Genomic DNA, 12,467 nt, shown 5'->3' on the forward strand with positions numbered 1-12,467 from the left:
GAAACTTATTGCCTCGAGGGTTTACAATGCCCACTTCAGGATTTATTTAGGATTTCTATCTTGCCTTTCTGTCACAAAACGGCACACAAGGCAGCTTCACAATATAGGAAATTTAAAATAAAAACTAAATAATATCTCGAAAGCAACAGCCAGGGACAGAACTAAAGAAAGGATTAAAACCAAGCCAGCCATTATTAGAAATTTAAAAAGCAGCAGTGCAGTAAAAAAACCTGTAGCATAAAGCTTCAGAGGATGGAAAAAAAAGATGTCAACGTGTCCTCTGGAGCACACTTTACGGGGCAGATTTCACAGCTTGGGAAGTATCTCCCTTGCCCCGTCCCCCCTCCAAGAAATAGTCCAAGAAGATGTTGAAGGTAGAGATCTGAACACTCACCTTTCTTGTCAACTTGTTCAGAATCTGCCCGTTCCCCACAGAGCATCAAGAGAGAGACAGACAGAGCGCATGGCAGAAAGAAAAAAAAGAGCAGAAAAAAGAAACACACATTTGAGGCCAAGAGGGAAAAAAAAGATGACAACGGGGTGTTGGGAAAGCAGGGATCAAGCTGGCAACTGGGGCACAAAGGGCTTTCAAGCTACCTCAGGGATTCCTGAGGGGAGATGGAAGCATAGCGAGAATTCCTCACGAAGCTTCTTAGAAAGGACGGACACGCTTTTGTGAAAGATGGCTGGCTCGCCACTGCCAATCTTTATTTTTCCGTAATTTAAGGCCAGTCTTGATGTTATGGTGCAAAAGATGACAACAAAGGGCCTAGCCCAGTGGTCTGCAACCTGCGGCTCTCCAGATGTTCGAGGACTACAATTCCCATCAGCCCCTGCCAGGATGGCCAATTGGTAAGGTGACCAGATTGTCACCTTTTAAAAACGGGACAGGGGCGCACATGCGTGCGCGGGTGAGCGGCCGCAGGAGCGCACTGCCTTTTGGGGCGCTCCCAAGTTTCCCGCCCTGTAACAGGGCGGGAAAACGGGGAGCACCCCAAAAGGCAGTGTGCTCCTGCAGCCTAGTGCGCGGGAGGCTGCCACACTGCCTTCTGGGGCGCTCCCCTGTCACAGGGCGGTAAAAGGGGAGCGCCCCAGAAGGCAAAATCGGGACAATCAAAAAAACCCGCGGGACAGATTGGTTTAAGGCGGGACTGTCCCGCCAAAAGCGGGACGTCTGGTCACCTTACCAATTGGCCATGCTGGCAGGGGCTGATGGGAATTGTAATCCATGAACATCCAGAGAGTTGCAGGTTGCAGACCCCTGGTCTAGCCAAACTTCCAAAGCATATTCTAGAATTTTCCACAACAAATGTCTGAGGAACACCTTGGTCAAGGTAGAACAGGTTCTCCCTCAAGGGAGAGTTTGAAGACCACTGAACAAGGGTGTGCGTCGAGATCGGTGCTCAGTTCTCAGAGTAGATAAAAATAAATGATTTTTAAAAATTAAAAATCAACATTTTTTTCGTACTTAAATCGGATATTTTTTAATAAAAGGCCTTTGAGGCAAACATTTATCTAAAGATAATTTAAATAGTTTTCCGTGGTCCATTATAGCCCCAAGGTTATTCATCATGAGATAAGGCTTAATTTTTAATAATGTGGCAAGAAACTGTATATTCATGCAATTTTTAAATGTTTGGTAAATGAATTCCATTAATCCATTCACAATGCCATGCTCTTCCAGAAGTTTCTATAAGATTATTTTAAGCAGTTTTTCCATCTAGAAGATATTATCGCACATGCTTTTGCAGTTCTCAAAACTGTAAATTTGTGTCTGCAGAGTTAACATGCCTCTTCTTCACAGCAATTAAAAAAAAAATAAACATAGAGTTGTGGAAAAACCTTAATCTTATTGTTCCTCTGCAAATCTACGTACACAGAATCAAACCCTTCCTTCTTAAGTGCTAAGTTTCAAGAAGTTCCATGAATAAAGATTGTTTGGAGTAGAATAGATCTACACAAGGAGCTAAATGTGAGGTGGGAGGGGCAAGTAGCAAAAATGAAAGTGAAATCTTTTGAGCAGAATATTCCAGAAATCTTGCTATCTCTGTGTGCATAGCCTGAGGTTTGTCATATTATTCTCTCCTTGGAGGAGAAAATCTATAGTGGCAGCAGGCCATCAAAGAGACCATGTTGGGGAATATTTTAATGAAGTTCCTATACCCGTGGGCAAGGCAGCCATTATTCTAAATTAAAACCTTAATCTGGTTGTAAAAATTAAGATTATACCAGCAAGAATGAGCCTTTATGTAGAAAACCATGATGTAAATCAAGTCTTGCTGACTAGGGAGGTTTTAAATCAGATCCACCCTATCAATTCTCCCACTCACCTTTAGACAAGGAAAAGTCCGTTGTCACAGTAAATATGATGGAATATTACATGCTGGACCCAACAGGAAACTAAATACCATTGGTCACCATTGTGGGGACATGTTTGCAAGGGGGGGGGGGGTCATGTTCCTTAAAAAAACCAAAACTGACAGTAGAGATATTGCCTCATGGCAGTTTTACCACAAGAAAAATACTGAGAATTGGGCCTATGCCACAGGAATTTCTCAGAATTCAAACAGATGTATCATCTATCTATCTATCTATCTATCTATCTATCTATCTATCTATCTATCTATCTATCTATCTATCTATCTATCTATCTATCTATCTATCTATCTATCTATCTATCTATCTATCTATCTATCTATCTATCTATCTATCTATCTATCTATCTATCTATCTATCTATCTATCTATCTATCTATCTATCTATCTATCTAAATAAATCAAACTGAGTTTGTTCCTGATGGTCTAGCACAGGAACTGCTGGGCCAAATCCTCTGAAAATTTCCAGCCACTGCAGTCAGCCAGGCGAGAGTGTTTCTAGATGTTCACATACCTGAAATTTCACACCTGGTCCAGGTAAAACACCTTTTTCCTGGCGCTCCATTGTGAAGGACATGAAGCTGCCTGTGTGTAACTGTCAGCCTTAGAATGTTCGCTCAGATGGCCAGATATGAGCAGTGGAAACAGTACATAGGTAATAACTCGAGTGGAAGTGAAACACATACACACGTTGCCATGTGAGATGTCAGGTGGGGTTCCCCCCCTCACACTCAGGTATCTTTCACTCTCTGTGCCTCACCCACTACTACCACACAACACACGTACTCTCATACACATTCAGCGGAGGGAGAGGGAAGGGAGGGAGGGGAAGGGGTGGCATGCGGGGGAAGATAAGTGAGGAAGGGGAGAGAGTGAGGGGTAGCATGCAAGGGAGGGGAGGGAGGGGCCAGCCAGTCTAGATTCCCTGAATACTGAGGTTACAGTTCAGAAAACCAGGTTGCCTCCGAGGCACGCGTTACTCAGGAGTAAGCTCGGTAAAGCAACCGTGGCATACTTTGAATGGATGAGTCGTGCCCCTCAGAGGGTTTACTCAGAAGCAACACCCATTGCCACCAACCCAACTTACTCCCAGGTAAAGGATCGTGACCAGCCAGCCTAGATGTGTGGGAGGGGTACCTTTCCATCCCCCCCCAAGGAATGTGGTCACACACATCAATGACATCACACAGCATCAGCCTGCGCGTTTCCATGAGCGCGTACTGCTGGCCTTTGCAATTGATTTGCTGCTACTGTTCCTTTCCCATTTCACCACAAAAACCACAGCAACGCGTGGCCGGGTACCGCTAGTTAAAAATAAAAGATGTTCATAACATTGTGAGAATATGCTGAGCTCTTAGTAACACGTGCATGACTGAGGCTTATCCTCAAATCCAGCACTGATCTGCCATCACCACACTTCCTCACAGCTGTTCAATAGGAAGAAACTTTGCCTGTAGCTTACCTGTGTTCGATTCACCGATATATTTTAGCTGCTACCGTATATACCGGCATATAAGACGACTGGGCGTATAAGACGACCCCCCCACTTTTCCAGTTAAAATATAGAGTTTGGGATATACTCGCCATATAAGAGTACCCGGCGTATAAGACGACCCCACACTTTACAGATGATTTCCCAGGGTTCAAAAGCAGTCTTATACGCCAGTATATACAGTAGCATTTTTAAAAACAGAGTACTCAAAGGGCAATGGTTCCGGATATCCATTCCATGCAGACAAGAATTGCTCCTGATTAAGTCGAGGCACAAAAATTATCTAACTGCACCAATGAATATAGTTCTGATCGCCCATACATCCCATCCTGAAAACATACTTTAGAACATAGAGAAAAGGATACCCAGACTGGCCAAGGAGACAAATGCACCACCTTTCTTATGGGGAAAAGCTTAAACAGTGGGGCAAGTGGGGTCAAAACAAGAGATCCTGAGGCTACCATAACCAGACCTTTGTGGTCTCTTGTTAAACTGAATTATAGACACATGGGGGTGAGCCTTCAATTCCTCATGGTTTCATAACCTGTCCCATCCCATCCCCTAGTTGTGCTGATAAAACCTCGTAAGAAAAAAACCTCGTAAGAAAAAAACTGAAATGGGGGATGGTGGAAAATGCTGTCAAGTTAACAGCTGACTGAAGGCGACCCCATAGGGTTTTGAGGGTAAGAGACGTTTGAAGGTGGTTTGTCATTGCCTGCCTCCAAGTAGGCTGGGAGGGTTCAGACAGAACTATGACTGGCCCAAGGTCATCTAGCAAGTTCCATATGAAGAACTGGGGAATCAAACCTGGTTCTCTAGATTAAAATCCACTGCTTTTAACCACTATACCTCACTGGGCTCATAAGACATGGGGACCGGTCTTTTCCCTTCTAACAGTGAATGGAAGAATGGGAGAATGACTGGTTTTGATGGGCAAAACCACATTAGTTGGAAAAGTTACGCCCAAATACACTTTTCTCGGCGCAATACTAATCCAGCGAGGTGTAGTGGTTAAGAGCAGGTGGATTCTAATCTGGAGAACCGGGTTGGATTACCCACTCCTCCACCTGAGTGGCAGAGGCTTATCTGGTGAACCAGATGTGTTTCTGTACTACATTCCTGCTGGGTGACCTTGGGCTAGTCACAGTTCTTCTGAGGTCTCTCAGCAGCAGCTACCTCACAGGGTGCTTGTTGTGAGGGGGGAAGGGAAAGGATTTTGTAAGCCCCTTTGAGTCTCCTATAGGAGAGAAAGGGGGGATATAAACCCAACTCTTCTTCTCCTTCTTCTCTACTACAATGGCTTTTTTCACCATGTGAAAAGGAGATCGTTATTAAAATAGAGTATAAATTGATGTATGGAATTCACGATGGGATGGCTACTTGCATATTTTAAAAAAGGGATTAGGCAGATTTGTAAAACAATATTTTTTTGCCGTGATATCCAACAGAACCTCCACAGTTAGTGGCAGCATATCTCCAATTACCAGCCTGGTTCCCATCACTCCCGGGGGTCCAAATGTCAAGCCGCAACCCCAGCAAACCTGACGGATGTCCATGCTTGGGCTAACCTGCCCGAGACTTCTATCAATCAGATTCCACAGTTCCCTCTACACAGATTAAAGAGTTATCACTGTAAGCTTGAAATCCCACAAGGAAACCAACACTTAGGTTGGCAACCCTGCGAGGAGACAACCAACATAGAGCTTTCCACGTAAGCCTGCCAGCAGCATCTAACTGACCGTGGTCCCAAAGAGACTGCCAGGATCCGACTATTCCTTTTGTCGGATCTGTAGCTCAGCCCTTATGTTCTTCTGCATGCATGTTGTGAGATTATAGGTTGGGTAGCCGATGCTGGTTATTTCATTCATTCATGAAGAGAGACTAAAACCCCTTTTGTAAGGTTTGTCTTTTAGCGCCCTGGGCTATTCCTCCCAGACAAAACACACAAACCAACTGACAAATTAGAGAGCGACCCTATTCTCAAATGATGTTGACTGGCTGGGACGGCATTGCTGCTAAATCCCCTTGTGCCCGCTAAGCTCTGCCAACAGAAAAGCATACTTAAGTGCTGTAGCAATACCCTTGTATTAGTGGGTGGATATCAGTGGCATAACTCTTAACTGGCAGGACACAACAGGGTTGTTGTGGTTTGAGAATGGGAAGAGTTTGGTGGAACAGGAGCAAAAGTTAGTTGGGCACTTTGGCACGTGCAGAATAATGCACTTTCAATCCACTTTCAGTGCACTTTGCAGCTGGATTTTACTGTGCGGAATAGCAGAATCCACTCGCAAACAATTGTGAAAGTGGATTGAAAGTGCATTATTCTGCATGTGTGAAAGTGCACTCGGTCTCTCAGGGGTCCATCTTCCCCATAGTGGCACTTCACAAGTGTAGAAGAGGTGAAACAGTAGTGGAACATGGGGTCAAATTGCAGCTGATTTTTGGTAACACAGAGACAAATGGAGGTGGTTTGCCATTGGTGGCCTCTGCATAACAATCCCAGACTTCCTTGGAGGTCTCCCATCTAAGTGGCACACTCTGTTTCACATAAAGATGTTAGTTGGGTCAGCTGAGGTGCAGAGTTTTGAGAAAATTGTACTCTGTGCTAGAATATAATCTCAAACAAATACAAGATTTATAATTTATTTTTCGGGCTGCCTTTGTCAAAACCATTATTTTGGGCATTGTTGAACATGGCACTTTGATACAGGAGCATTTATGCCAAAATGTATTTTTATTTTCAAAAGGATGGGGGAAAAGGCTAGGTAGGCACTAGGACTCAGGTAGAGCATTCTACAACAAAGAAGGTCCGGGATGCTTTGTCCTGTGGCGGAGGAATATACAAGAAAGGGTTTCACTTTCCTGTAACTATTGTCCATTGAGGTCTTTACTAACGTCTTTATGTGAAACAGTGTATAACCAGGGCTGACCCTGCTTAGCTTCCAAGGTCGGATGAGATCAGGCTACCCTGGGTCATCCAGGTCAGGGTAAGATTGTGCACCGGACTATATTTCCCCTTGATACGCCTCTGTTTGGGCACATAACCTATCACTTTGCCCTATCTTTTCCAGTTAGACCATAGGTGTCAAACTCGTGGCCCTCCAGATGTTATGGACTACAGTTCCCATCATCCCATGCCAGCATCAGTCCATAACATCTGGAGGGCCGCAAGTTTGACACCTGTGAGTTAGACAATGAGTTACCACTAGTGGTACCAGCAAGCTAACATAGTTCACGCATCTTTCCAAGACGCACAGAAGACGTCAGGAGATGACTGACAGATGATATGATAGCCATCTTCAAGAATTTGCAGGGCCTGTCACATAGATGACAGAGCAGAGTTGTTTTCTGTCACCTCAGAAGGCTGGACCCGAAGCAACAGGGTTGCAATCAAATCCAAAGAGCTTTCAACTAACCATCAGAAAGAACTTCCTGACAGTTAGAGACGTCCCTCAGTGGAAGAGACTTCTTCATACGGTGGTTGGCTCTCCTTCTTTGGAGGTTTTTAAGCCGAGGCTGGATGGCCATCTGACAGAAGGCTGATTCTATGACTCAGTATGAATTTAGGTGGAACGTGAGAGGCCGGACACTCACCACTTTGCGGTCAGGAAAGGATCGTCCTCCAAGCCAGATTGGCCAGAAATCATGGATGGAGGTGTTTTTTTTAACCTTCTTCTGGGCATAGAGCAGGTAGCTGTGAATTTCCTGGATTGTGCCAGGGGCTGAATCAGACGACATTTGAAGTCCCTTCCAGCTCTCTGTTTCTAGGTCTGAGAAGGAAGACGTTGTTGAGGGCAGTTTGGAACTGCTCTTGCTTTTTGACTATCTCTGGTGGTTCAGCTGTAGGAGCTACTATCGAAGGATGTATAGTGGGGGCCTCTACAAACTAGCCAATGGTGACTAGGTTCAGGGGTAGGGCATCTGCTTGGTATGCAACATCCCAGGTTGAATTCCCACCACTGAAAGCTACAAGGATCAGATAGGATAGTGGTTCTCAACCTGAGGGTCACGACCCCCTTGGGGGTCGAACAACCCTTTCACAGGGGTCGCCTAAGACCATCAGAAAACGGTCTTTTTATATTTTATATATACCGATTTTATGGTTGGGGGTCACCCCAATTTGAGGAACTGTATGAAAGGGTCGCGGCATTAGGAAGGTTGAGAACCACTGAGATAGGAGGTCATCTAAAAACCTTGACCTGGCATCTTGGAGAGTCAACGCCAGTCTGAGCAGACAGAATGGACTCTGATGGACCCAGGGACCCTGATGGACTCTGATGGATTCAGTGTAAGGTAGCTTCATGCGCACTCATGCACGGGTGTGAGAAATTGATGATTGGGGACTTGGCACGAGCGTAAACACACTCCAAAGCTAGGGGCGCAAAATAGAGAAAAGTAGATGGGATAGCCTCCCGAAGAATTCCTTGTGGAGTTTAACACACAACTGCTCCACTTATCCCCTACAACCATGGTGGCGAACCTATGGCACTCCAGATGTTCATGGACTACAATTCCCATCAGCCCCTGCCAGCATGGCCAATTGGCAGGGCTGATGGGAATTGTAGTCCATGAACATCTGGAGTGCCATAGGTTCGCCATCACTGCCCTACAACGTCCCCAAGGAGAGCACTGAATTCACAGCGCACTTGGAAGATCTGCAACCACAGAGCACCTCTCTCACTTCCCCTGCAATGATTGCTTTCCTAACGTCTGTGGTTCTTTCAGGCAAGAGGTGCAGCGATTGAGAAAACTGTATTCTTCCGCATTAGAATATAGTCCCAAACGAATATGAGAATTATTGATCCTTTTTACACGCAGCCTTTGTCAAAACCATTATTTTGTGCATTATTGAACACATGGTACTTTGATACAAGAGAATTTATGTCAACATGTATTTTTACTTTCAAACAGATGGGAAGAGCAGGGCTAGGTAGGCACTGGGGCCCAGGTGCAGCATTCTGCAACAAAGAAGGTCCGGCATGCTTTGTGCAGGGTTCAACATGTGCTTGATAACTATCCTGGGTTTGCAGTCAAGATCAAGAACAGCCCCTGGACAGCCCCTACCAACTTTGCTATACGGGGCTGGCCATTAGTGTTCTGCTCACCTGATCAAACTCCAAAGGGTGGCAATTTATGTAGAAGAAGAGTTAGGATTTACACCCTACCATTCTTTCCTGCAAGGAGACTCAAGGTGGCTTACAAACCCCTTTCCCCTCCTCTACCCACAATAGACACATTGTGAAGTAGGTGGGGTTGAGAGAGAACTGTGACTAGCCCAAGGTCACTCCGCAAGCTTCATACGGAGGAGCGGGGAAAAAAACATGGTTCACCAGATAAGACTCTGCCGCTCATGCGGAGGAGTAGGGAATCGAACCCAGATTTTCAGATTAGAGCCACCTGCTCTTAACCACTACACCACGCTGGTTCTCATGTACATCTCTGATTTATTGGGAGGTTTCGTGTGCGCCAATTCCTAATAAAGAACTCTCAACAGCCAGTATTTGGGCTGCAAGAACTTAATGGATTATTAATCCAAAGGTCAGTCTTCATTAATGTGAAACTGTATAGTTTCAGTTACACAAAGGGGGTTTCTTATACCAGCTCTTTGTTGAACTGTTGCTCTGGATGTTGACATCCTTTGATTGTAAAAGATTGATGAACCCTGTCCTAATCCACTGTTACAGACATGAGTTGTGGGGCAGAAAGTGGATCTTATAAACACAGACTGAAAGGCTATTCCAGTTTACTTTTCTTTCTTTCTTTCTTTCTTTCTTTCTTTCTTTCTTTCTTTCTTTCTTTCTTTCTTTCTTTCTTTCTTTCTTTCTTTCTTTCTTTCTTTCTTTCTTTCTTTCTTTCTTTCTTTCTTTCTTTCTTTCACAATCTGCTTCTTTAGATGCTGATAACCTCACCACCATTCCTTCTGCCTGGGACTGCAGCCAGAGCATAATTTTCCATTTCTCATTATGTTTTGCTCCTGCGATCCAATCTTCAAATGGCCCAAACTCCATCAATGTCATTGCTGGAATATTTCCATTGATACTGTGGTTGCTGCCATGGCTTCCTTGATTTTCTTTCTCTTGTTTTGTACAGCTATCCATCTCCACCTGGCCCTTGTGGGCATGGGAGAGGGGTGGAGTTTGTATCTGAAGGCTGGTACTGTCTACACTACAATCTTTACACAGCACCAAGTGTTTTAAGTACTTGAGAAATGTAACAGCCATTATAATTTGAACACTGCCCAAATGTGGGTGTTTTTTAAGCCATAGAGGAAACTATAATCCGTCTCCATAAATTATCAAAGTCTTTGGGACACACTAAACATTTTTCCCTATGTTTTTTTAATCTTAAAAAACCCTCTGTCGTATCTGGTGGTGGAGAGTTCCAGAGACAAAATGGACAGAACTCTAACAAAATTACTTATTTTCTTTTAGTGCTTTTTTGGGTGATTTTATCTAGTTCAAGTTGTTCTCTGGCTACTTTGTCGTAGTAGCGTCAAGATTCTTCATACTTCAGAGCAGGAATGCAATTTCCTCCTGCCCCCTTCACAAACCTCAGAAGTTGATGGGATTTTCTAGGAACCAGACAGCAACAACACAAGTGTCAGTCCATCAACCAGCTAAATGTTATGCTTCTACTTTAGATCCAAAACTCCTCAAAGTCCTCTCTTTTCTGTAGAGAAGAACCCTTTTTTAAAATGTCAAGTACAACTTCAGTAAAGCATTCTTTTACTGCTTGCAACAGCAAACATCTCCTGTTCCAAAATACTTGTTATGAGATGGGATGCTCAAAAGATAGACATACAGTTCTACTTAGAATTCTATTCTTTTCAATGAGGCTTACTCCCAGGAAAGTGTGCTTACAATGGCATTATTCATTTTCAACAGAAGGATGCAGAAGGCAGGGCCGGCTCGGTGAAGTGGTTAAATTGTTGGACTGCTTTCCAGCAGACCTAAGCTCAAATTTCCATTCTGTTGTGGATGCTTGCTGGTGACCCAGGTGTAGTCACTCTTTCAGCCTAGTCTACCTCACAGGGCTGCTGAGAGGGTAAAATGGGAAGGGGAGAGTCATGTAATACGGTCAAAAACACCTTACAGGAAGACAGAGGCGTAGCTCTGTGTTTTCCGCCCCTTTGTCCGTGGCGCCCTGCCTCCCCGCACCTTAGTTCAGCCTGGAAAAGCAGCCTGTTCCCTTCAGGCTGAAAATGGCCTGGTGGGAACTACACTTCCCATGAGACCCTGGGGCTTTGCAAGGTCTCCTGGTAAGTGTAGTTCCCACCAGGCCGCTTTCAGCCTGAAGGGAACAGGCCGCTTCTCCAGCCTGCACTGTTTCATTAAGGTAAGTGTGGGAGAGGGGGGCACGGAGGGCGGGAGGGGGGTGCTGCGGGGAGGGGTGGGGGCGGTTTCCTCCCAAGTGTGTGCCTGGTGCACCCCCCACCCCCTGGTGGCTACGCCTCTGCAGGAAGGATAAGAATGTACTAGATAGATCATAAATCCGCCTTCTCTCTTTCGCGGTTTCAAAGCCAAAATTGTTAATGAGCTCTCTCTTGCTAAGGTTGCTCTATTCTAAGGAAGAGAAAGAGTTTGGATTTATACCCTGCTTTGTCTCAAGGCAGCTTACAAACTCCTTTCCCTTCCTCTCCCCACAACAGATACCTTGTGAGGCCGGTAAGACCAAGACAGTTCTGAGAGAATGTGACTAGCTCAATGTCACCCAGTGGACTTTATGTGTAGGAAACAAATCTGGTTCACCAGATAAGAGTCTGTCACTTATGTGGAGGAGTGGGGAATCAAACCCGGTTCTCCAGATTAGATTCCTTCTGCTCTTAACCACTACACTTAACCACTTCACCACCCCTACACATTGTAGGTGCCCAATTGGGTGGAAAGGCGGCATAAAAATATTTTAAACAAGTAGATAAATAAATATGCCAGAACTCACTCTTTGCATGCGAAAGGTTTAGGTTTGTTTGCCCGGCACCTCCAGTGAAAGAAGGTACCCCAGGTAGGTTCCTTAGGTTATGTTTGCCTTCCTTTTCCTGCAGGTATATATAAAACTCAGGCGTAACCAGAGGGTTGAGTTGAAGGGCAACAGCCACAGGGATCTTGACCTGTGACCAACCGTCTCTCTAAGACTTCCTTACCGCTGCACGGAAGCTTGTTCTCAATGAGCGGAACTGAGCCGCCAGCAAGCGCTCCCCCTGCAGGGTGGCTGCTGAACCTGCATGGTACAGCCTATGTGGCTGTACAGTTTATAGAAAACGTTGCCTGTGGCTTGCAGATTAAGGTAGCCAACCTCTAGATGGGGCCTGGAGACATCTCAGAATTATAACCTCTCCAGACTACCAAAATCAGTTCCTCTGATGGAAATGGTAGCTTTGGTGGGGGGACTCTATCGCATTATAACATACTGAGCGCCGTTCCTCAGTATGGGGGTCCACACCACCCCCCCACCCCAAATCTCCAGGAATCTCTCAGTCAAGAGTTTCAACTCTGCGAGATGGTATCCTGGAGGACAAACCAGCAATTGATTCCTAGACCACTCAAGCCATTAAAAAAATCTTTATCGTATTCCGTTGTTCGTTGTTGTAAGCGGCTTTAAGC

The 12,467-nt window shown here is 45.1% G+C and overlaps 1 protein-coding gene across 3 annotated transcripts in view; it reads right to left on the bottom strand.

Annotated features, from left to right (window-relative positions):
• The window catches only part of APLP1 (amyloid beta precursor like protein 1), a 63,994-nt gene that overhangs the window by 24,166 nt on the left and 27,361 nt on the right, over positions 1–12,467 (bottom strand). For 2 of the 3 annotated variants that reach the window (XM_048499265.1, XM_048499267.1), the window contains exon 13: positions 395–418. The exons of the other annotated variant lie outside the window; for it this stretch is intronic. In XM_048499265.1, the coding sequence (XP_048355222.1) occupies positions 395–418 (24 nt within the window). The remainder of the gene's footprint in view (positions 1–394; positions 419–12,467) is intronic. 3 annotated transcript variants of the gene reach the window in all.

This window comes from Sphaerodactylus townsendi, linkage group LG06, assembly GCF_021028975.2.
Source record: "Sphaerodactylus townsendi isolate TG3544 linkage group LG06, MPM_Stown_v2.3, whole genome shotgun sequence".
NCBI lineage: Eukaryota > Metazoa > Chordata > Lepidosauria > Squamata > Sphaerodactylidae > Sphaerodactylus > Sphaerodactylus townsendi.